The following is a 27,445-nucleotide window of genomic DNA, read 5'->3' as shown; positions in this document are numbered from 1 at the left end:
CGAGCTGATATGTGAATTCAATATGTCTTTTTGGATGGTATCGAGTCCAAATATATGTTGTTTTGTACAAGACCATGTTCATAATATTTTTTCAATACGTGTTTCTTCAGTAAAATTGACAAACAAAGTCCACCTGTTAAGCATATGCACAAATATGGCGTCATGCGATATTCGTGCGGATCTTTTTATTGGTCAGTAGCTTTTATTTATTATTATACCAGATTTATCATTTAGTCAACATGGAGATTAGAATCGAAGTTGTTGAAAACCCGAATATAAGGTATCCAATACGTACCTATGATGGACAGAAACATGGTACGAATACCATTCTCAGACTGTAAGAGAAAAATATATATAATACGATTATGGATAAAAGATGAATAACATAATAATACCACATAGATTAAACCATATTTTATTGCCTTTATATATACATTATATACATACAAGCAAATTGATTCATACAATTACAACAAAACAAAAGCAAATTGGTCGGGCAACAAGTTCTTACAACATTACACTAAGCCCTTCTCAATTCGACACTAATACATTTTACCAAAAGGAACACTGCAGACGGAATTATAAGAAACCGCAGTTAATGTTAAATACAATATTCCTGTACTGTATCCAAAATAAGATGAATAATGGGTGTCTGAAGTCTTTTCACCGTAGCAAATACGTCGCTGCCTGTTATAAATTAGGCTGATAATAAATGACATAATTCTGTACATGTAACAGAAGAGAACTAAATATAGACATAAATGACCATGTTTTATTCATTTAGACTCTATTGCAAACGGTGTCTGAAGGAAAAATAATCAAGTTTAAGTCTATAATTACCAACAATCTGTGTGTACCTTAAGTCACTCTGTCCCGCTCTTTTAAAGTCGCTTATGTGTCTTATAACTGACATTCACGATAGCATTTCAAGAAAATAGATCACAATTTTTAACGAGATAAGTTTGAATGCAACTGCACACAAAATTATAGCCGCAAGGAAATTTGTTTAGTTGGAAAATCTGAAAATTATATTATGCCGTTGTAAATTTAGGTTAATAAAGATGCTATTACTGCTGTTGTCAAATAATTCAAGTTTGTAAGTATGAAAAGTGGTTTCGGTCAAAATACTTGCTTTGTAGAAACACAAAATTTGAGGTAAGATAGAAAAAAAGCTTTATTTCAATCGTTCCTTGTAATTTAATTTCGTGGATTGAGATAACCAATTTTCAACGACTGTTTACGATTTCATGGAATATTATAACAAATAGTACAATTTTTCACCTCCAACAATGTGTTATTGTTTTACAAGTGATCGAAAAAGATTAGCTTTTACTGTTTATTTCAATTTGGTATAATATTTATAGCAAGTGCAATTAAAAATAGGAAGTGAAAATTACCAACGAATAATAATCGCTATACATTATGATTTAACTAAGATATATTACGCTATTTTTTTTTTTTTTTTTTGAGTAAATTAGGTCTATCTCGAGCAGATCATTTTTCAATGGGCACAATTTGACTTTCTGTCTGGTTTTCCGATGAAGACAATTTCTCTATATGCATTGCACATCATTTGATCTATTGATTACAAATTCACTTTATCGCTGGCGGGTCATTTGTTCATTGAGGACAAATTCACTTTATCGCTGGCGGGTCATTTGTTAAATGAGAATTATTAGACTTTATCTCAGTTGCTCAAAGAGGACAATTGCATCTTATCTCTGGCGAGTCATTTGTTCAATGAAGACAATTTCACCCTCAGGACTATAAAGTCTTTGTTCTTAACATGTTGTCATTTATGTTTCATTCGAACATCCAAATGTAAATACCTGTAAGGATCAATGTTTTGATACAGTAAAATACTAAAGTCTTTACCAGCAGATTGACCGGTTACTAAGACATTGTTTGAATTTCATTGTCTGTGGTAATAAACTACTGTATGAACTGTTTTAACGTGGGATCAATATAGACTTCTCAATATTTCGGACACGTCCAAATCAATTCACAAGGGGATAAACAGAAGTTATTTGCTTGTAATTTAGTCAAAATAGTCTTATTAGATGTTATTTTCCTGCCAAAAACACAAGCACCCTTGCCTTGTTTTTATTTCATGGCAAGCCTTTCATTGAAGATGTGTCTGGTATTGTTGATAATGCTTTAAGATGTCGTGCTGAAATACACAAATGAATCTGAAGTGAAATTGTACATAATGGAATTATAGTTTTTATCTTAAATGACGGAAATGTTCTATTTTATATAAAAAAAATAACTGAAAGTACACACTGATACTGAATCTTATCATCGAATATTAAACGAAAAGCTAAGGACATTGCAAGCAAAAAAAAGAGACTAAATACAGAAAGTTCACGATGAGTGGGACAGATGTGCTGAGAATTTTAACCACAGGTGTTTTAATTATAATATGGCTGGTGGTGCATAGCAACTTTGTATTTTGCCAGAATTATATACCGGAAGGTGTTATCGTTCCGATTGGTAAGACGTTTTCTTCTCCATTAGAAGAATGGCGATATAATCTTGCTGGACTTGTCTTTTTCTCCTTTATTTGATGCATTGTATAAGTAACGTGCGAAACACTTTTTCATGATAAAATATCTACCGCATATTATTTTTTAATCAGGAATAGAATTTAAAAAGGAAATAATATATATATAAATGTACATTTAATTTATTCTAACTGATTTGCATTAAGTTTAAGTATTTTTGTCATGTTCATTGGATACAGATAGAAGATAAAATTAAAGTGGGTTAAAGTGTTTATTTGTTTAAATTGCGATACAAAACGCACGAAGAGGGCACCATCCTTGATATATCCAAAGTAAGCAGAATAAAGATCTTACATTGTGTCTATCTTTTGAATATTCAGTAACAAATTGAGTGTGTCTTTATTTTTTCCATGATATATCGTTGTACATATTGTTTTAAGCATTGAAATAAATATTCGGTTTTTCATGTCAGGAGATTACTGGTTACATGGATTTAATTATATTGTAACTTATTTATCATACGAGCTATTGCTTGTATGCATTGTGTCGACCATACTTCTTACATGCTATTTCGGAATAAAACACTATTCGCGGGCTTAGCGCAAAACGGTTGTAACTCCTTCTTTATTTCATATAAGTTACAACCGTTTTGCGCTAAGCCCGCGTATTGTGTTAGCGCGTATCTCATAAGCGGTCTATACTCTAAGTACTTTCTAGTATGTAAGTGGGATTGTTGTAATGTCAGAATATCTGTTAAATCATATTTAATCATGCATGTTATATAGTTTACCCACTGTCATGGGTGGTCTATCAATCCCACATAGACAGACTTTTATGCAAAATAAATGTCCAAGATTCCGTCATGAAAAACCTTTGTACAAGTTATGTGAATTTGTCGAACTAGGTTTAAAACGAAATGAAATCGTTGCGTATATAACTCAGTCGACAAAACAGTCACAGTTTTAAAATCAGCATTTTGGAGAATTCTGTATACTCCGTTTATAACCTTGTGCTGGAAAGTTGGTATGTACTTGAGAATAATCATGCAAACGGCAACTTTGAATTTAAACTTACATATGAAATTCTTACTTTAAGCCATTCTCTGCATGTGCGCTTATAAATGTGGACTATATATTACAACACTGTTTTTTTTTTTGTTTTTTTTTAATACAACAGAGTAGTAGAATGTCACTGAGAAGTCGATCTGGAGCATTATGTGACTCAATTGGAAAACTTTTTTTCTAGTAGGGTTACTGTAACATGTCGTCTGCTACTTTCCTAATGGTTATTTTATCTAATATTTGTCCGGTGGTTGCATCAGACAATGAATTAACAGTGCGTCTAGTTTTCTGGTTTGCCAATAAACAGTTACAAATTGCGATTAATCTAAATGCATTATCAATGTTAATTTTTTTTTTATTTTCGTTGAAATCAGTATAATACAATTGATTCTGACCCTTAGCAAGGGAACTATAGGTGTCAAAACTATCGACTCGTTTCATCAAATTGATACAATGCTCAGTTTGCCAGAAATTTAATTTAAATGAACAGCAAACTTCCTAGACAAGTCAGCTGCATCTAAAGCATTTAATAATATTTGTTGAAACAAAGAAATCAAAGTTCCATTATATTTTCTGTCTATCACAGTAACAACCAATCTGAAATATTCGAAAAAGAACTACTTGTGGAGTATTCGGATACAAATGTCGAAATATAAACATGAACCCCTTTCTTTATTATGTATATACGAAGGAGATTTTTCTCAAACAAAGCATTTAAATTGCAATTCCACAGATTTAAGCAAGTGTTTTGACTATTTTATTTATCATCGTCAGAGTCATGCTAGAGAAAATTCGCGTCAAATTTATGAGTAATTTTACAAGTCGTTTTTTAATCAAAAGTTTCATCTTTATTACATTAATTATCCTCATGAAATTAGTATAACATAATTTCGAAAATCAGAGGTTTAAAAAAACAAAAAACAAAACATATGTAATGACTGTTTTCGTTTTAATAATAATCAAACAAGCATAAATATTTACAGATTAGAGACTTACAACTCTAATGAAAGCAATTACATTTAAAACGCACAAAAATGGGATTGGGCTCACGGAAGTTCAAAGTCTAAATGTGTAAAGAATAGACCATTACCAAATGGTCATTGCATGAGGAAAGAATGTGAAACTGAAGCACGAGTTTGTGTGACATTTTAGTCACACAGTCACATTTTATTGACCGTCAAATTGCCCGTCAGTAATTCCATGTGTAAAGAATGAGGCAATTTCACTGAATTCGTTAAAACAATCACAAGAAATCGTTGACACTAATGTGGCTCGTTCGCAGGTTTTGATAGGAATAGAATTATTACAGACTTTGTTAGGCTTTTGGCCACTGCGACACAGTAAAACTAATATTGCGACTGCCAGCTTTAAACGTTTGGGTGTTAGTTTGTTTTCAGTTAAGAGCCATTTTAATCAATATTTCAGTTATGTAACGGCAGGCAGTTAACATATTCAGTGTTCCTTGATTCAAACATAATCTTGTTCTCCGCATATAACTACCAGTTCCTCCACATGAATCAACGGATCATGAATAATTACAAACACGATGCCTTTTTATCGAATCGTCATGCAGTACGTATGTCTTGAACAAGAATCGAACTCATTATCACGTGATCTGTATGTTTAAGTTAGTGGGTGGGCTAAATGATTGGTTAGGGAAGACCCCGGTATCCTTAATGCGTTATTCAGGAATCTAGATAGATAGCCAACTATCCGGAGGCCACCTAAGCTACGACGGCTTCTTACATGAAGGAATTCTACAACCTACTTCGGGGTTTCAAACCAAAAACGGGTTGGAAGTGTATAGAACAAGAGCTACGATACATTGAAACATTGCAATTGTAGACGAACTCAAAATTGTTTGCTTATGATTGTATTGACGTGTATTTGTGACATATTTTATGCTTGCGTACGTGCGTGTGTATGTGCGTTCGTGCGTTCGTGCTTGTGATGTTTTAATAGCCCTAGATTAACTATAAAAGGCAGCTGTTAATCTTTAATGCAAACCATTTTTGAAAACGTGTAATTAGTGATGTCTGAAACTGATGATAAAAGATGAATAGTTTGTAAGCACAAAATGTTCTTTGTCAAAGCATAAACAATATAGCTTATATCTTTTAAAAAGCAGTACTTTTGATATGCTGCTTTATTTAGTATTTTTCGAATATAAGTATTTTGTTAACGTAAATTTTATTAGCAGTCAACTGAAAATGAAAACACAATTTCCTTTGACACCTGTCGCAGTAACGAGGAATACTACTGAAATGTTTAGAGTGTCAGGCATTGCTTAGCATATCGTTTTAACACACTTGGAAATTGAAGGGTATTTTGTATTTAGGCAGTTTCGTTAAACAACTTCAACTTGATGTAAGAGCAAACATCTTACAAATCGTAACTAATCAAATCCGTTTCTGAATTGTTTTAGCTTTACTTCCAGTAACTTGCTTTATTTTAAATCAAAAGTTAATTATTTTTAATCGAACAAAAACAGACACCCATTTTAGCGAGGAAGTGCGTTTATGTACTGATTACATTAATGTCAAGAAAGCAAAGTTAAATTGATTATTTTGCATTGTTTTACCCAGGAGACTAAATAGAAGTGTGTAAATTGCACGAACGTTTCATTCTTGAAGCTAAATACAGGGACTTGTATTCAAATGCGAGTCACTGTAATCTGATGTACGTTTAAACGTACGGACTTCAATATGTTCTATGATGGAACTTTCTTCCGTAATATCTGAGCTGATTCTGAAATAGAAATACAAGAAGATCCTTGAGCAATATTGATCAAAAGAGTGAAAAACGAAATCAAGGTAACAGATGCATGTATTTAGAACAATTTTCTTACAATATAAAACAAAGGCCTGTAAATAGAACAAATATTCGGAAATCTCAAATGGTTGACCTTTTGTATTAATAAATTATGTATGTCCAGTTCAAACAAGTAACGTTTATCAGGCTTTGATACTCAACACTACAACCAACAGCTTTACTAGCATTGCTACTTTATGAATAATCTACATGTCTAAAACTTGGACGATATTATTCAGTTTCGACTAGCAACATCGAGGGGTCGCATGTACTTCAGTTGACCTTATATCTCATAGCTGCTTTTTCTTATTACAGGTGCAATTTTCACAGAGGAAGACAAGCTTGCAAAAACGGCTTTCCGGTATGCTTTGTCCAAGCATAACGATATTAAAACAAACCCTTTTGCCTTGGCTGCCTATATAGATGAAATAGATGTATCTGACAGCTTCACCCTCGCGTCAGCAAGTAAGTTGAACATATTATATGTAGATGTATCTTAAGAATTATACCCGAGTTTAGAGACAAGTCTTGAGGTTTAACATCAGGCTGGTTGTTTTCTAGCACACATTTTAAATTCAACATTGTCATGGACTGGTCATCGAATTCATTTCACTTGTATACTTGTTTCCTGAGACTGCAAATTCAAATTTATATCTTAGGAACCAGACTGTAATATTATTGAATTTTCTATATAATGTAATGAAATATTTCTAGTCAATTTCTATTTATAGCTATTGTTTTACATCATGACGTAATGCTCAATGCGATAAAAAATCTATAAGAACATAATGCAGCCAAGAAAATAATAGCAGGCTCGGTTTGATCAAGTCTGTTCATGACAGGTAAGGAAACATGAGCGGAATTCTATCGTACAGATATTGAATGGAATCCATGATCCCTAGGGACGAGAAAATATAACAACAAAACAATTGTATATTATCAAATGCTAACTTCATGTCCTATCTACAGAATATGACAACATTATCTCCTTATTTTGATATTAAATGATTTTATGGTGGATAAGAAGTGTTTCACTTACTTTGATGCAAAACTATTTTTGAAAAGCCGCTTTTAAGACTTTCTTACATTTTGGAAATGATTTATATCATAAATCAAATCTAATCTCTAAAAGGAAAATGGATGTTGAATTTTACCATATATGCATTTATAATAATTTTAGAAATTCCTTGATGTAAAGTACGGTACTAGAAATTGTCTTCAAAATAGCCGGAATTTTCAGAAAAGCGAGTTCGTGAATTCGAGTTTCAACTGTTAACCACATGCTAAAATTAATTTACTGCCGTGACATTCAGACAACGCATTATAGTTCCCGAAGTTATCCAGATATATTGCTTAAACCTTCAAACTAACGGATTTTACTAATGTTAAAAGGTGAATAAATTGCGCTTTATTCCCTACATTAATACCAAATATATGGAACTTCCTGAAACATATGTTTCGATATCTGACATAATGCAGAAGATTCAGGGGTATAAGCTACAAATTACACTATTTCTTTCATTTGATTGCCGTCTGACATTCACTTATGTCCAGACAAATGGATTTTATTTCGCTGATAATGCTTTCACAATATGTTCATTAATGCGTCTATTCGTGTCTTCAAGCATTACTTTTACGAGCTCTTCCTCCGGTACATTCTTGAGAGCATTCCAAAAGCAGACGTTTGTCGAGTATTTGTTTGAGCCACCTATTCCGTTACAAGGTTTTCCATTGATTTACTTTTGTATTTTGTACATCTTTCTAAGGAAGGCCAAGGGTGGTAAAAAATTTGAAAGGTCTTTAAATTGAAAAGGTTCCAACCCTTGAGAAATTAAAGGTTAATAGCCATATTTTCGTAATCTGTAATGTTTTAGAAATTCATTTAAGAAACAAAAAGCCCATTACATGCAGTAAGAGCCCTGTTGGAAATGTATATTTTAATGTTGTCTTATACGAAAGTATTTAAACAGCTGAGTATTCATTTCAATTTCAGTGTAATTATCGTCTTACATTTCCACTTGATAGACATCAGGATATTTCAACAACCTGAAACAAACGTTAAGTTTTAAACTGTCTGAGTCTTCGGAGTTGATTTTTTCATATATGTTTTGGTCGTGCAGAAAGGCGAAGGGAGGTAATAATAATTTTACAAACCTGCAAATCTAATGAATTTTGATGAAATATATGGTTGAAAATGCTACTCTTTGACTAAAAATAATGAAATAGTTCTTTTGTTAATATAATTCTCTATGCCGAGTAGGTTTATCAAATTCATGCTTATGCTAAAATAATTCTATATTGGTTAGACAACTAAGACAAGAACAAGTTCTAAAAATGCCGCTATTGAAAATCTAACATGAATTAAACATCAAGCATTTTTAAGAAATGTATATCTTGAGCAAAATGTGATAAACCACCTTAAAGAATGATGTGCAATTTGCAAGAAATAAAGCCAATAAGTAGGAGTTACCCTGTAACGATCTCGCTGGGTTAAAGAGTAAAAAACATGCATGTTCGTTACAGGATTTATCTTTGAAATAGTCTTTTGATATCTACAGCAATTGTTGGAATAACCCAACAGCTGTAATGTTTATTCAACTTGATGAATTATGTATACTGTAAAAGCACATATTTTCGCTGGGTCAGAATTTCGACAATTTGAAATTTTGATAATGTTCACAAGGTTTAATATTCGTGAAATTGTAAAAATGGTATCCTAATTGAATTTGAATTATACTAATGGTGGATATTTACGCGAGGATTAATTTTCGCGAGATGTAGAGCCTCGCGAATATAGCGAAAATTAAACCCTCGCGAAAAGTTATGCTTTTACAGTAATTTACTCTCATTGTATTTGAACTATTTTTATTTTTGACTTACAAACACTTAACATAAACAACATCTTGCATATTATAATATATTTTAAGAATTTCGCCCTGGATATGTATTAAGATGTCCTTTCTAATACAGAATGAACACCTACCGCTGCAACATGACTGCGATTTTGTGTTATTGATAGTATCGGGGTCATGTTCGATTCAAAGATCAAATCAATGATGTCAAGTACATCAATTACTTTCTAAATCATTTATGGGATGTTAAACGACATATGATGCAACTAAAGTGGTCACTAATAATATAGATACATAATGATAAACACAAATAATGTTTATTGATATAATACACGCTAGCGGTGACGTTGAAATACTACCAAAAATAAGTACTACCATATTTGACCCTAATAGGATACATTAGAATAGAAATGATATATTGGCGAGAAAGTGTTTAAATAAATTGAAATACGATAAAGTTATTATACGAAACATGTAATTATTCAGTCGGGCTGCAAATTCTCATACGGTCACATTCTAACTAAATTCTTAAATATATGTTTAAATATGACAATGAATATTGATATAAATTGGTTTATTTCGGATATAGTCTGAAACTAGTGCAAGAACCCCATGAGCAATAGTCTATGATAATGTATTTGTAAAATGATTTGGGTTCGAGCCTCGCTCGGGGCGTTGTATTTTCATGTGAGGGAGCCATCCAGCTGGCTTATTGAAGGTCAGTCTTACTAACCAGGTGGCCGCCCGTGATTAAATAATGCACGGAGGGGTGTCTGAAGTCTCCCTCCACCATCAAAGCTGTAAAGTCGCCATATGACCTGAACTGTGTCGGTATGAGGTTAAACCCAGCTAACGCAAACACTATGGAAAAACTAAATACATTTAAATCAGATAAACAAAATTGTGCCAGGGGGCGCGAGGGTATTGCACTTTCCATCACTTCTCATGAAAAAACTCAGTTATTATTTTGCTTGGTTGCATCTATGCGTCCAAATGATCTTCATATAGATTTAAATAATTATCACAACATCAGTGTTTATGTACCGTTTGGCGGCGGTAAAGAGTCTCGGTGTTGTTATATAATGTAATGTAGTTCTGCTTAAGCTGGTGCTAGGTCGGGGGAAGTGGGGAGCGAGGTGGATGGCATGGGGATGTTGCATACTCCATTACCTCTCATGAACAGATTTACTTAAACCGAGTCCGCTATTAATTTGCTTGGTTGCATTCTGTATTTCCAAAGGATCTTCATATATATTTTATTATTTTAAATTTGATAAATACCTCTTCTTCAAAAACATATTACATGTGCGCTGATTTTGCGAACGTTGCAATTTCGATGAACATTCCTTTTTTTTCTGCAAACGTATGTCCATTAGTCGGTACGTTTATAATTTCTGATTATCGTTACACGTATTGTTTTCCTGTTTTGTTTTGCAGTTTGTGATAGAATGGCTGATGGAGTTTTTCTCTTTTTCGGTGTCAAAAACATGACATCATTAGATATTGTACAATCATTTACAAAAACTTTCCACATGCCTTACTTGTCACCAAGCACATCCATGTGGACTCCGAAGTCAGAATTTGGGTATGAGGTACACTTGAAACCAGACTTTTCATACGCTATTATGGACATGATCCTGTATTTTGAATGGCCAAAAGTCCATTACGTCTACGATTCAGATGAAGGTAACTATGGGATATTTTGATCACAAGTATATGCAATCGGTGGCTTTATCCAATTATTGTAATTACAATGTCTTATGTCTTTTCTAAATTCAAATCTGACAGCAAATTCTCTTTTATAATTATTTCATCTGTACAAGATGTTGTTTTTCATTGCCATTATTGCATGCTGCGAATATGCCCGGCTATTCATTTTACGACTTCTTTTGAAAACAAAAGAGTTAAAAGAAAAAGGCTGAGGCTAGAGCAGTAATTTTGATTACTTTTAGTTTATTTGACACTGACATTGATGGTACCTTCTTTCTTTGATACATTTAAGATAGATTGTGCTCATTGGACAAGTAACTTTGACTTTAGCTTCAACGTAATCATTCGATATCTGTTTCGACTAAAGGATTTCTCTATCTTTGAGAAATAGACAAATATTATCTTAAGTAGGTCGCTAGCTTTGTCTCTTTTTTCAACAAATGGTTTGAACACTTAGTTCATAATGTGAACGATATTATTGAAATTGTTTCAGATAGCGATATGAATAAAGTCTTAACTAGTTATGCACTTGACATAAAAGCATCATATATGCAAATGTAAGGATTGAGTATCGAATGAAATGCTATATTCTTAAATAAAACTACTGAAATCTTATGCTATAAAGTCCGAGTTTTCTTACGTACGTTCACACTGCTCTCGTCTGTGATATACTGTAGCAGATAGCCGGTCAATGCAAATAGGGTTTATGTGTACGGAATTGCTGTCAATTATGGAGTAAGTGGTGAATCTGTCAGAACAAATTATTTCCCCGATTAACTGTTTATTGGAAAAATAGTTCCGAATCCCATAAACTTTTCTGAACATTTGCCATGCTTTCAGAGTTAATGACCGACGCTTCAGATAAGTGGTATTCGTACGCATCTAAATAATCCATGGAATTTGTAGAAAATAAATTCCCAAATGGGATAAAGTCGATGAGAAAACGTCATAAAAGTACATCAATATTGTCTGTTTTATTTGCAAATAGGTTTCTATCCTAACTTTTCTTTAAGGCAAAATCGAAGAAAGCTGTTTAGAACTTGAATGCGTAATAGATGTATATGGAAACAATTTTATAAAACCGCTTATTACTATTCGTATAGATAAAGGTTAAGTATGAAAGATTCATTTGAACAAGAGCTACACAGATTTTTCCCAATTAATTTGTCGTAAAAAAAGAATTAATATGAATAATAGTGAATGATAACATTATGTATAATAATATATGTGTACTTAAATTTTAAGAGTGCTTGAAATTTCAGACTATAACATATTAACTGTCGGGGAGTCCGCTTTCTGTAACGTGGCTATTCCTCTTGGATCTAGGCCTTAAAAGTACCACAGCAGTGTTATAAAATGTATTTTTTTATAAATGGTTTACATTCTGTTTTAGTTGTTTTTATTTGTGATGCACACTTTTAAGCAGCATGCAAAGAGAGGTTTTAAATACACTTATTTTATTCAGGTCTACAGCACATGCAGCTTGTATTATCTCAGCTTAGGGAAGTTATGGAAGCCGGTCATCCATTTAACGTCAAACTTGTGGCTCGTAGATTATACAACGTTACGCATGCGCATGATGAATTACGTCAGCTTGATAAAGTAGAATCCGACCAGGACAAACATAAGTTCATTGTATTTGACCTCTCATCGGAAAAGGCTTATAGACATATTTTACGACAGGTAAACGATACTTAAATGTATTTACAGCTTAAAAGGTTACATATCAGTATTGTGTTGTTATTTTGTTTTCTTGATTTAGGGGCCATCCATTATGTTGGAACAGACACTTACATAAGTAGCCACATTATAGTGTTTTGTTTAATTCTCTGTCAAGTCTAATTCCAGTACAAATGTGATTTTCTGTTTTGATGCATATAAGATATCAATCTGACTTAAGTACTTGATCTTCTAAACGAAGATCTGAGAACGACCCATTCACATACGTCTTCTGTATATTTTGGATTTCCAGTATTGCTATTTTTATTTTAACTAATCAGACGACTTGTTCGAATGCCAAAGAGTAAGAAAAATGTGCAGTCATTCCAAGACTCTAACCCGGGACCCCTCGCTTACTAAGCAAGTGGCCTACCGACTGAGCTAACCGGCTATTTGACACAATACGACATAAGAATTGTAAATATCAAAAGTCAAGGCTACGGGTAGATTTGCAAAATGTTGTAAGTTAAGCTCTGATTGGCTAGCGAAAGGGTCGTCAGAACGAGGCTATGAATAGGTCGTTCTCAGATCCTATGCGTAGCGTTATAGGAGATGTACATTAGTCAGATTGATAAGATATAGTTTGATAATTCAATTTATAGACTCGTCTGTCGATTAGGGAAATCAGCATTATTTCCTTTGCCTAATTTAGATAAAAATCACTATCGTACTGACAAACATTACCTAAATAACGGACCGTTCCATTTTTTAAAGTACAAAAACATCGCAGACCTCAACATCAAACTATACTATAATACGTTTACTTTTAAAATTTCGAGTTATAGCAAATCAAAATAAGTAGACACAAAGCCGAACATGCTACACGAAATACTTTTAACATTAAATACCACCACTTGTTTAGGTTTGTTCGACTTGTTTGCAAAGTGTTCTTAAACAGAAATAGACATAAAACAGACAATAAAGTAATCAGTGTATCGGCATCTCTTACAATATTGTGGGGAGAGTGTTTTTGTGAAACGACCAGTACAATTAATATGTTCCGAATATAGACTATTGCATATTCATCCTTACTTTGACCCCTTCCCCTATCATCCACTCTTTCTTTACCCAAGTCCAGTTTTAATATCTTTCGTATAATTGAATTTGAAGAATCCGTCTGCTACATCGTTCCACTACAATTCCTTTTTGTGGCAGGCCCACTATGCAATGTTCGGCTCTGACTGTGTTTGCTGTGGTATATGCTCCCGGAAAATCTACCCTTACCTTTATTTTTTTGGAAATGGCCGTGCAGAGCCTTACAAGTATAGGTCAGAATTGTGTTCTTAACTTTGTATCTCATGCGATGTCAAATGGAGCTCCTTCAGTACTATGGTAGTATTACTGTTGCGGAACGTCGTAGCGATTATTAACATGAATTCCTTCTTATTAATCTATGCATAATTATGGAAGTCTTTTACCCAGTGTATTCTACAATTAGAACAAAATAGTCAGACATGTCATGCAGACGTAAAGACCTGCTTAAAGGGAGCTTCCTTGGCCTGGTCACGTGCAAGTCATCGCTGTGGGTTCGAAAAGTTCTTAAAGGGGTGAAGAATTATCTCGTGTAACATAGCTGTCCTGCTGGCATATAGAAGGTCGGTTGTTCTGGGCAAAGGCTATAAGCGTCTGATAAGTTATCCAAAGGAAATTTTGAGGGGGGGAATGTTGTCTTCCTCCACGATTAGCAGGAAGTTGATTCCAGAAATCTTAAATAATGTCTGTTCGACTTTAGCCCAGCAAAACTAAACCCTCAAGAATTACTTGCATTCATGTGTACCGATTGAATTTATGGTACTGGAATGCTTCTTTTATTTACTTGATTTTTTTAAGAAAACAACTTCAAATTATATCTGCTGCTGATTCACTCTTGTATTTGATAAAAACATGTTTTTAATAGGAATTTGGTCTAAATGTAACAAAACCCTTCGACACCTTAGAATTTGTGAACGACGCATTTTTCCCTTTCCTGAATGACCTGTTACCTTTATATGATAAATGTAGAAAATAATTATAGGTTATTAGCTTTGTATCGGGAAATATGCACGAGTTCTTCAGCGGAAATATTGCGCGACTTTAGGAGCGCAATATTCTTCCACCGAAGAACGAGTGCATATTTCCTGATGCAAAGATAATAACCTTTTTATTACATACACATCTGCACGTATAAATATTATGTAAATATCATAAATATGTTCAATAGCCTGAATAGGATTGACATTACTGAACTAAATAGAAAAAAATTGTGCAACAACACACACTGAATTACGTCACGCACCCGATATGAAATTCAGGCGTCAATGTATGGAAAAATATTGACGTTTCCGGTACCAGTGTAACTTAACGGGAATAGAAACGAGTATGTAATAATGTGCAAATTGCCATCGCTTTTAGCTGAAGTACTAAGTAGATACTATCAAAGACACTTGAAATCACTTTGCCTGAGTAAACGAGTAAAACATGAGCATAGTTTGCAAAATACAGACCTATTTGCATTTCTGTTTGAACACCTCTGGTAGATATACATTTAGTTTGAAATGAATGAAAATGAGAAGAGTAGCATTAATACAGATGAACCTCGGTATTTCGATTTGGCGTTTGACTTTGAGATAACCAAAATTCGACTAAAAATGATATTTTATGCATGTGGTTTTGGAACGGTACTTGAAAACATCCTCTTCGAGATAGACGGAATTTTGAGATACTAGTGAGTTCGAGATACCAAGTTTCAACTGTAATTATAATATTAACATCTCTTCTTAAGTTTCCCGCCCGCATATTACGGATCGAGGGGTCGTGAGTTCGATCCCCGGGCGGGGCGTATGTTCTCTGTGACGATTTGATAACACACATTGTGTCTGAAATCATTCGTCCTCCGCCTCTGATTCATGTGGGGAAGTTGACAGTTACTTGTGGTGAAAAGATTTGTACTGGTAAAGAATCCAGGAACACTGGTTAGGTTAGCTGCCCGCCGTTACATAACTAAAATAATGTTGAAAAACGGCGTAAAGTCCAAATCAAACAAACTAAATCTTCTTAAGTTTTAATACCTTGTCCAGCTAGTCAAAAAATCATATTGAATCAATGATAAATGATGAGGAAGTACAAAGTGCAAGGGCAAATAATCTCCAATTTCGCACTTTTTCCTTATTTTGTCCAGATACTTAACTCGTGATATAAATGATCAACACGAGTCTTAAAATAGAATAGACGCCAGACATACTTAGAAGGATGCATGGAGCTAATAATCATGTTTACTTACGGTAACATGACTTAAATGTCAACTCTATCTTGAATTTAATGTATCATAACATATATCAAGATATTTACCATTATAGAAAATCTGAGGATATTGTATAAATGCCTTCTAGAGAATAAAAACTTCGATAACAAAACTCAGACTCAGTACTTTGTATTGCTTATATTTGTCATTTACATGTCAAGATTTGAAGTAACAAAGACTGCTTAGATATTTTTGGTTGTAAAATTATTACAAAACTCTATGTTATACCCAATCTGACTAAAGTACATCTCCTATTACGCTACGCATAGGATCTGAGAACGACCTATTCATTGCCTCGTTCTGACGACCCTTTCGCTAGCCAATCAGAGCCTAACTTACAACATCTTGCAAATCTACCTGTAGCCTTCACTTTTGATATTTACAATTCTTATGTCATAATGCATCAGATAGCCGGTTAGCTCAGTCGGTAGGCCACTTGCTTTGTAAGCGAGGGGTTCCGGGTTCGAGCCCTGGAATAACTGCACATTTTTCTTACTCTTTGACATTCGAACAAGTCGTCTGATTGGTTAAAATAAAAATAGCAATACTGGAAATCCAAAATATACAGAAGACGAATGTGAATGGGTCGTTCTCAGATCTTCGTTTAGAAGATCAAGTACTTAAGTCAGATTGTGTTATACCACATTTATGTATGATACCAGATTAATCCTTTTTATGCATTTACATAAAAACTACATAAAAACTATAAAGTTTACGACAAATTCAGTTCGCTTGCTGGAGTTCTTGATTTTGCCTTTATTTCTCTATTTGGCATTTTGCCACAGGGTTATCTTTGATGTGTTTTAAACTACAAAAACAAACCAAATTAAAATTTTAGTACATGTTTTTGTTATAGAACAGTATTAAATTCGAACGAAAAAATTAGTGTCGCCCCTACGGCTAAACACGGCAGAAATTCTGCAATAAACTTTCGTAACCGTAATGAGTTGTAATTATTAATGCAAATGCAAGTATTGAATTTGAAAACATTGCCAGTACTGCTTTATTTGTTAAATTTCCAACATGAAAAGATCGTAAATTTGTTGAACTGATGGCGATGCCTTCAGCTGAAGGAAGAAATTTTGAGAAAGAAAAAATCCATGTCTTGGTAAATGATTTATTTTAATGAATATTGAGACATGTTTATAATATTGACATTTGAGCTACTCACCCACTGTAGGTTGAAATATTGCAACATGCCCAGTTCCACTAAGTTTTGACATAGAATGTATAATTATGACTGAAAAATTATAGTGGGTGAAAATAAGTATTAGATATTTGTAAAAAGCAAGAAGTAGTTTGAATGCCTCAATTTATTCAAAAGCGTTGTCACTGTTCACTTCCTTGTGCACAATATTTTTTCACAGATTTCCAGCAAAATTTATATATCATAAGCCTTGCCATTGATCACTTTTACAGCGTCTAAATTTTATCTATATTTCGAGAGAAAAACAATTACTTAAAATTTGTAAGTGTGGTTTGAGATTTATCCATAAGGCGATGTACTTAGAAAATGTTCCGTAGTACCCTGACTATTTTAGTTCTATGACAGGGCGTATTGGTATTAGGTAAACTAGAAGTACGCTTTGCCTGGTGTTTATATTTTGTATACTGTGGCACTATTTTAGATAAGTAGACTTTCAATTAACTTTTGACATTTTGTTTTGCATGTTGGTTGTTATTACCATGTCAAGATGTATTGCGTACCATTTCATTTTCGCTAGAGACGCCGCTTAAAATGGCACTATCGTCTTCCAAACGAAAGTAATATTACAAAATAATTTTGGACATTTCTTTACGTCCAAGGAATTGTATTATTGTTATTTGTAATAAAGAAAATATCGAACATGTCTTTGGAAATTAACGTTTAGTTGATTGTATAATTAATCTGGGCAAAGAGTAACCACGATCGAGTGATATTTTGTTGCCACTAACATACGTGAAAGTCAAAATAATTACAAGAAAATATATATGGATGTCTTGTATCCGCCGAGCTAATTCCAAAATCATAAACTTTTTTAATGACTTTTACAAATAAAACTTTTTTAAAAAGCCGGCTCCCACACCCCTTGTGCAACAGTTTAAATTTCTTAATGATTATTAAATTGAGAAAAAAAGTTCAAACGTAGGCCAAAAATTCGAACAAATATAGGATTGTTTGCACAGAAAATAAAGTCTTGTAAAAAAGTTCAGGAAGTAGAAATAAAACTAGCAATCAACATTCTCGAGAAGTTCTATTTCTGATGGTCAAGCGAAAATAGTCGTTGTTAAAACGATAGCAAATCAATTTCAATGTCAATTCCGTCAAGACATTTATGCTTATTAATAACAAACATACAGATTTTAAAACTAAACCGTCTTTTGCATTTGTGCATATTCCACTCAATGTATAGAAAAGTGGAAAGCAATAGGTATATATTTTCTAGAAATCGTTAATAAATGTCAGTACAAGTGAATTCCCAGAAAACAAGACAAGAACAGTGAACCAAAACGTCATATATGTGAAAAGATTCTTTAGAAGGACCGTTAGTTTTTTTTCAGAACTATAACACATTCAGATAAGCTATGCCATTTATTCATCATTGATCTTCTTGTGTAGATTAGGGTACAAATTTATCCAAAAATACACACTGGTTGCCCAAGATCGACTTGTTTAGCCCATATAAGGCTATAAGCAAGCTTTATGTCTAAGGCAATATATAATTGAAATATATAGTCAGCTTAGTTGTAGAGACGCATTCACATGTCATGTAAACAACTCTTTGTAGCAATTTTAGCGGTATGTGCAAAGCTATACAATTGTTAGGTATGTACAGTACGGTTATAAATTTAAGTATGCTATTTTTGTGTTTACACAGATACTGCGAAGGAATCTTTCATAACTTTAAATTATGAATCTAGGTCTAATATGTCTCTAAAGATAATTCAGCATAAGGGCCTCACAAAGATATCACACTATATCAGACAGCTAAAACGTATTATCAGAAAGGGAGAAAAGTAACATTTTGTGCTGACACATCAATGTCATATTTTTTTTTTTGTGCCATAGACAGCTTTCATAATTGAGCACGAGAATTCCGTTCAGAACATGAAGAGCCCCAAGCTGTTATTTTCTGATGACATTATGCAATATCCTATTACGTTTTGTCTGGTAACGAAATTGTTTCTTTTTTTCCTTTTCAAACGACATTCCCTACAGAAAACATGTAGTAGAGAAAAATGAAGTTTAATTTTTTTGGTCTGTTGAAGAATACAAACTTGATATGTTACATCAAACTGATTATCTTTATTTGAACGTTCGAGCATAAATATTATTTTCATCTGGATCAATTTTTTGACATTTGTCGTTCTGCGATAAACTCTTCTCATGTTAAATTGTTGTAATCGGTTATAACTCTGATATTAAGTAATTTGTTAATTTCGCCCAATGGCACCATTTCCAAAACAAGCACAACAATGTATCACAAACTGTATTTTGCATATCTTTAATGGAATTATGCACGTTTGTGTGTGAAGATAACACGTAATGTTATGGGATAATTTTTGTTAAATTTAATAGGTCATTATAATCAGCATTAGTGTCTATTATTTGAATTTGTGCAAAATATAATTGAAATAGATTTTCAAAAAAAAAGTTGTAATTCAAAAAAATTGTAATTCAGATAATACACACAATAATTAGAGATAGGCGATATTAATTTGAACTTTAAAACTCCAAACTGCCCATATTTATGCTTATTTGCATTTTAGTTGTTAACAAATGAGCTCGTTATCATGTTTTCTAAACGGGGCTAGAATAACAAATTTTTGAAATACAAGAATAGCATGTTGGTCCTTGCTGAACTACTTTAAGTAATGAATACCAGTACGAGTGTGGTACTTCAAAATTACTATCAGTCTCAACACATAAAGCCCTTTATGTCTTAAGATTGAAACATTTCCATTGGTACAACATTTGATAATTGTTTTGCAGGACTAACATTTTCCAGGTAAGAGATTCACGTCATAAGTGATCAGATTTATCGCGGACCAGAAATCATGATATATTAAGCACAAAATTCTTTTCTTTATACATTTATTTTGTTACTCAAACGAATAAAGTTTAACAAAACGTCAACAGTTTTGCATTTGTAATATGTCAAAGTGAACTCAGATATTGCTACAATAAATGACTCATTTTGCCTGCATATTAATCTGCCAAAGTTTGCAAAGATTATAGCTTGTAGTTATTTATTTCAGTCGTTGTGTGCAGTAATCAGCTTTGTTCTTTTTCCTTAAAGACCTTTTTTTTGACTAATGCTGCATTATATTATGCTAAGAAAAATATAAAATGCTAAGACAGTAACCTTCCAGTAGATGCAAACACAATACAAATATGCTTCCCGGTTATCACAAGAAACGATGACTTGATAGCTTGGTGATGTACGGTTGCGTAAACATTACGCCATTGGTAGGATCAAACTAGTTGTAAATGTATCGAAAACGATGAATGTATTTTATAAAAAAACGAGACTATTGAAACACTAGCAGTGTTGGCTGTAATGTCAATGATCACACAAGATTCGACGAGTTTTAATGTGTCTACCTTTACGATTCTATTTGAATTTTTAGTGTTATATATAAATTGAATATTTGTCAAGTATTTTCCCAATGGTCAACAATTCACATTATGAGATGTTCGAGTGTCTTAAAACATATTCAGTAAGAAGTAGGAAAGTCCGCTATGCCGCTAATTGATTGATTTGAACGCCACATTGTCTGATTACTTTACACTCTTTCTATGAAATCTATATCAGGCAAACATAACCAATTTATACAAATGAAGAATGCATCAACAGTAAAGAGTGCCGTTCTTAGATGCAACATTAGTTACGAACACGGGCTGGGAAGTGAACCATTATCATAGTTAAACAGAAACCAGAATAAAACACCAAGGGCGTAAAGCTTAAAGTTCGTTTTATGAAAGTCCATCAAAAACAAACATTTTGACTGACCTTATTGCAATATTACGTTTAGTTATATTTCAATACTACGAGGGTATATTAATAAGTTAACGCTGCTGTGTCAGATATGGCAAACATGGCTGAGTTCTTCAAAGAAGTCGTAATACATAGAAAACAACTGATCATTTCTCTACATAATTCAGTCTTATTTATACTGTGATAAGAAAGCACTGGATTTTACACATATTGCAAAAGCCATTGTTTATACAATAATTCAAGTTGTCAGAGGGCATCGATTTATATAACTAATATGTGTAAAAATATTTGTTGAGTTTTGTATGACGTTAGCCAGGTAAAAATGAAAATTTGTTTATGAAATATATATTCAATTCCACAAGGAAGAAAACAGGCCATGGTTCTATTACTGTTACATGCATAAAATTCAATTCAGTGAGTCATTCCTTGCTTCGTGCCAATTTTGCTATCATGAAATCTTGAATTCTTCAAAGTACTTCCTGCATACCTCCAAATAAAAACGAAATTGGTACTTTTATACAGCTTTAATTTAAAAAACAAAAACCATCTGCATTGTTTTTCATTTTCACAACGCTACAACTAAAATGTAAACAAAATTTCTACGAATGCTTATCATGCATTAACGAATTTTCCATTCTGTTGACACTCCTTGAATGGTAAAGATAGGTATTTGAACCATTTACTATTTTTTGGTATATCTGCCATGTTTGAAATAACCATACATAGAAATTAAACTGTAAAGCTTGATCTCTCGTCAGCTTAAACAGAACTAAATCATTTATGAATACAAAACAACAGGCGCATGACTATCAATGCTATCATAGATCCAGTCAGCTGTAAATTGCAATCATCTTTCGGAAGAATTGTATCTTATCTTTCTTCACCCTATTGACTCGTGTAATAATTGATTGAAGAGGCAAATGACTTTTGTGTTATTATACCAGTTGCTTATATTAAGCAAATGATTCCCCTAGAGATATTTGTCTATCAGCTAAACCTATACCATTGAATGTACTGTTGTCTATAGTTTCTTGCTTCTAGAACTTGTCCAATGGACCATGTGTATTTTGCTATTTTTTGTATTTTAGAAAATTTGAGGCTTAGTTTTATGTTTTGCTGTAGTTTATTTTTTCTGTACTAAAATGCATTTTGTCATTTCTTTTAGTATAATGTTCACTCATTGTTAACAAGGAGGCAAGTCAATATATATTTGAATTGATTTTAATTGTTATGTATAAACATTTATAGAGTATTTCAAATTTAAAAGCTTTTCAGTAAGAAAAATTGGTACAAATATGGTGTTCTTCCCTTCCATTTATACAGTTTCTTTATTTGAAATCAGCAGTTATTACCTTAATCAAATAAACAAGTGTCTTATTACCGTCATTATTACTTGAATATTAGTATTAAAAACTCCTGCGGTCAAAAACTGATAGCCAAAGAATTAGCAAATAGATTCTAAAATTGCTAGCAGCTTACATTTTACAGAAATTACCACAGTTTGCACAAGAATTAGACTAAAGAATTACTAATAGGATTTAAGATTACTCATTAAGAAATCGTTTCTCCTTTTTAGACACACATGCTTCTGTTTAGAATACACTTGCAACAGTTTTACTGCGGCAATAGCGTTTGACTGTTTAATTATGTAATAATGGCTTTCAAAGTCTTTCAACAAAACAGCGCCAGCAACTGTCAACATTTTTAGTCACAGTACTGATCACTGTTGTTAAAAGGTTCCCCTACGAGGACATAAAATTCACTGTGGTAAAGGTTTGATTTGAGAGGCCTGCGTTCTTTGAAGGTGATCTTTGAAAATTGTGACAATGCTTACCTTAGAATTTATCCCAAACAAGTTGGTCCCATTTTGGAAAGTGGTTCCCATGAAAAACAAACTTCGTTAACTGTGCGATCCTTAGGTGCACAAGTCTTACTTCTTTTTAGGATATTGTATGTATGGCACCTTTTGAGATCATAAGAAGTCAAGGTTTGCTTTGCATATGACATGTTATTACTGCATCAGTATGTATCACATACAAATCTATTCTTTTTGTTTGTATTCTATGCTTCCAAAGAATCATTTAATATTTTGGATTTCATATTTTTTAGAAGATCTCCTAATGGTTAAACTAAGTATTAAATGCAGTCATGTAATATTGTACCTTTGTTTCAACTCTTTCTTCCTTGTCATTTAATTGAAAATATACGTAAAGTATAGATCGTGCAATCAAATTAATACTTTAATTGACAGGGAACTGATAATTATTATGGTTGCCGTGAGGGTGACATGATATGATTGGGTTACTCTAAAAATCAGATATAAAACTGCCGAGCGACATACCGATCTGAACGTTAATTTCCGAAATGCATGCTCTTCTTTCTTTGAATCACAAATATTACGCAGGATGCCGGATTGAAACACAGTTTTACCATTAAATAGTAAAAATATCAATCCGTTTTAAACTGACAAGGGTTTCTAATATCTACGATAACAAAAGCCTGAGAGCATTGTGTGACTTTTAGAGCTCTGTCGTTATATGCGTATATTTATATATGTGTGTGTGTGTTCGGGTTTAGCGTCTTTTTCAACAATTTTTCAGTCATATAAACGACGGTGTCTACTTATAGCAGTGAGCAGCATATATTTAGGAATATCAGTTATGTTGGAAAGGTAAAAACAGAAATACACAATTGCGTAAAGTATAATAATAATAAAATCTTTATTTAATGAAGGTAGCATACAAAGTGTACATAGATCTAGATATCTAACATGAAAATGCAACATATACTTATTTTCAGTATGGCCTTCAGGTAACAACAACAACAATACGCATGTATACAAACATTTACAATTTCACAAATCATATATCAAAAAATATATAATAAAAAGGGTGTACAAAAACATGTATATATACAGGTTGATGTCACTTTAAGTTTTTTCACATACCACCATTTCGTACCTGCGTTTGTTGAAAGTTGAATGATAATTGCGTTCCGTAATGATACACACTAAATTGCAAAATTAATCGTTGTAAGCTGATGCAGTTAACATGACATCTAAACATGAACAACAATATACCTCAAACAATTTTGAGTGGTAGATAAAATATTGAAATTTATTGCAAAGTCATATTTTATCTAAAGCATATTAGAAGGAACGACATTAAAATATATTTGCTGCAACTTGCCTTCCAATTTTCTGGCTATAACCTTGTGCAGCATTATTTCTTGAAATAGTCCCATACCAATTATGATACATGTACTCGCATATTTGATGCAGTTTTTTTTGCACTTATATCATATTCTTAACAGAATATATTTCTCACTAAAATATCTCGCACGTGTTATGTTCATGCCATCACACGTATAAGTAATGCTGGTGACGTTTTTATAATAATGCCATTTCCTTACGGCCCAGACAGTTTTCACACATAAACAAACGCTTTCCTTTCGTAATGAAATAGCTTCAAGCTGTTATTGTAATAAAGCCACTCTGGCGTTGTAAGGTTCTGATGACATGAGACAACTACACTATTACGTTTTGTCTGGTCAATAACGTGTTCCTTTTTTATGCCTTTTTAAACGACATTTAGAGACACTTGAAGTAACCGCAGAATTTTTAAGTATAGAAAATTGAAGTTTACAGTGTTGGTCTGAAAGTTAATGCCACGCATATAATATGTTACAGAAATAGCTTGTCTTTATTTGTGTTTTCAGTCATAAGAAATTTCTGTTTAATATGTTTCATGAACATAATCAAACCGAGTCTGCTATTATTTTGCTTAGTTGCATTCTATGCTTCAAAATGATCTTTTTATGGATTTTATTTACAATCACAATAGCAATATCGTACTACCGTGTGGCGGCCTTACTTAGATTCAGTGTTGTTATATTTTCTAGTCTTTTGGGACCATGGAGTCCATTCAGTATATAAATGTAGTAAAATTCCGCTTGCGTCGGGTGCTACGGGTCATGAGGGATATTGAAATTTCTATTACCTTTCATGAATCAATCAAACCGTGTCTGCTATTGTTTCTATTCGTCCAAAGAATCTTCTTAAAGGTTTTATTTCATTTGGAACAATTTCAGACAGTAGCATATAGGTAGATATGTTTTAGATTGCATGTCACTGGTTATTACTTTGTCTATATTTATTACATATTATTTTATCTTCACCAGAAAACCAATACTTAATGTCACCATTTCCAGACAAGCAAATACAAGCATCACGAAAGATCTGTGCATATCCGTAAGAAGAGGTCTACTTCCTAGCTTTAGGGAGTTCTGCATGTACGGATCAAAATGTATTCTACAATGTAGAATGTGATCAAAACATACCCGTATGATCGCTGAAATTGAAAAAACTATATATCACGGTAGACATAATTACGTAAAACTTGAATAAAAATGTCTCTAAGAAAAACTTTTAGTACCTCATTGATTTTGCATGCATTATTGCTTTGATGTATATATCTTATTTAAGTAATGCGTTGCCAAAAAATGAGAGATAGATATTAAATGAAAATAACTGCATCGTTGTTTATATTTCTACTTTTGAGTATAAAAAACTTCCGGACTGCAGTTTAGAAAATCAAGCATACAATGTTTACTTTAGATCCGAATTATGATAACTTCTTTTTAGCTCACCTGAGCAATGTGAGTTTTTCTGCTCGCTCATGTCCGGCGTCCGTCGTCTGTCGTCTGTCTGTCGTCTGTCTGTCGTCCGTCAACATTTAGCTTGTGTATGCGATAGAGGCTGTATTTTTCAACTGATCTTCATGAAATTTTGTCAGAATGATTACCTTGATGAAATCTAGGCCGAGTTCGAAAATGGGTCATCTGGAGTCAAAACTAGGTCACGAGGTCAAATTAAAGAAGACCTTGTGTATGCGATAGAAGCTGTATTTTTCAATTGATCTTCATGAAATTTTGTCAGAATGATTACCTTGATGAAATCTAGGCCAAGTTTGAAAATGGGTAACCCGGGATCAAAAACTAGGTCACTAGGTCAAATCAAGGAAAAACCTTGTGTATGCGATAGAGGCTGTATTTTTCATTTTATCTTCGTGCATTTTGGTCAGAATGATTATGTTGATAAAATCTAGGCCGAGTTGGTAAATGGGTTATCTGGGGTTAAAAAGTAGGTCACTAGGTCAAATCAAAGAAAAACCTTGTGTATGCGATAGAGGCTGTATTTTTCAACTGATCTTCATGAAATTTTGTCAGAATGATAACCTTGATGAAATCTAGGTCAGCTTCGAAAATGGGTTATCTGGAGTCAAAAACTAGGTCACGAGGTCAAATCAAAGAAAAACCTTGTGTATGCGATAGAGGCTGTATTTTTCAATTGGTCTTCATGAATTTTGGTCAGAATAATTGCCTTGATGAAATAAAGGTCAAGTTTGAATATGGGTTACCTGGGGTTAAAAACAAGGTCACTAGGATATATCAAAGAAAAATGTTTTGTATGCGATAGAGGCTGTATTTTTTTAATCGAGGTTGATGAAATTTAGTCAGAATGATTGCCTTGATCAAGTCTAGATCAGATTCGAATGTAGGTCATCTTAGCTCAAAAACTAGGTCACTAGGTCAAACTGAAGAAAATGTTTGTTTACACTTAAGAGAACACATTTTTGATCCAATCTAAATGAAAATTGGTCAGAATATTTGTTTCCATGAAATCACTATGTCAAACATGTTTACACTGTTATGGTGTGTTTATCAGGTGAGCGACCTAGGGCCATCTTGGCCCTCTTGTTTATTTTACCCTTTTCCTTCCAATCTATCCGGTGGTGCTCGCAATATGGTCTTTTACTGAACACTGTTTTGTCTTGCATTCTTTTGTAAACGAGGATAAAATTTGATATATAATAAAAATCCAATTTGTTCTATGATATCGTGAAACAAAGTTGTTAAAGATTTCAGTATATGTAACTTAAGTTTTTGAAGGGAGCCAAAAGTATTATGACAATAGATAAACAAAAAGTACTTTTACCAAAATAATCAACAGCATACCAGTCCGCTAGGTGAGTAATACATTGGAACAAGATGTTAACTATACAGCTTTGCAGTGTACTAATTTATTCCGACCCACCTCAACGGGTCGGCATCACGATAGGTGGGCTGGTGGTCTAGTGGTAACACGCTTGACTGTCAATCTAGAGGTCCGGGGTTCGAATCCCGGTCCAGGCACTGGAAATTTCTGAGATGCTATTGAGTGTCTTCGACCTAACTAGAGGCCTGTACTGGTTCTTCCCAGGAAAGAATGCTTCGCGTGTATCGGTGCTATACACCGGGCACATTAAAGAACCAGACTGTCTATTCGCAAAGAGCTAGACTAAGTTAGCCGGACACGTCTGTATCTAAAAAGTTCTCTGTCTGTTCTGGGGGCTTTACCCCACTCTGTCCCTCTGGTCAGATCGCTCTGTGTCTGTACTAGAGGATGAATTTCGAGCCCTGTGTGGCTGCGTTTGTTATATGTAAAGCGCCTTTGAACGTGTTTATCATGAAAAGGGCGCTATATAAATCT

The 27,445-nt window shown here is 33.3% G+C and overlaps 1 protein-coding gene across 1 annotated transcript in view; it reads left to right on the top strand.

Moving 5' to 3' along the window:
- Nucleotides 1-239: 239 nt before the first annotated feature.
- Nucleotides 240-27,445, top strand: part of LOC123557093 (glutamate receptor 3-like) — a 66,275-nt gene continuing 39,069 nt past the window's right edge. Inside the window, exons 1-4 of the mRNA XM_045348325.2 lie at nt 240-315; nt 6,692-6,841; nt 10,666-10,914; nt 12,404-12,621. Of these exons, the coding sequence (XP_045204260.2) occupies nt 240-315; nt 6,692-6,841; nt 10,666-10,914; nt 12,404-12,621 (693 nt within the window). The remainder of the gene's footprint in view (nt 316-6,691; nt 6,842-10,665; nt 10,915-12,403; nt 12,622-27,445) is intronic.

The sequence above is a fragment of the Mercenaria mercenaria genome, chromosome 5 (assembly GCF_021730395.1).
Source record: "Mercenaria mercenaria strain notata chromosome 5, MADL_Memer_1, whole genome shotgun sequence".
In the NCBI taxonomy this organism is placed as follows: domain Eukaryota; kingdom Metazoa; phylum Mollusca; class Bivalvia; order Venerida; family Veneridae; genus Mercenaria; species Mercenaria mercenaria.
The sequence above is the reverse complement of the archived record's forward strand: the minus strand, read 5'-3'. Positions and strand labels throughout refer to the sequence as shown.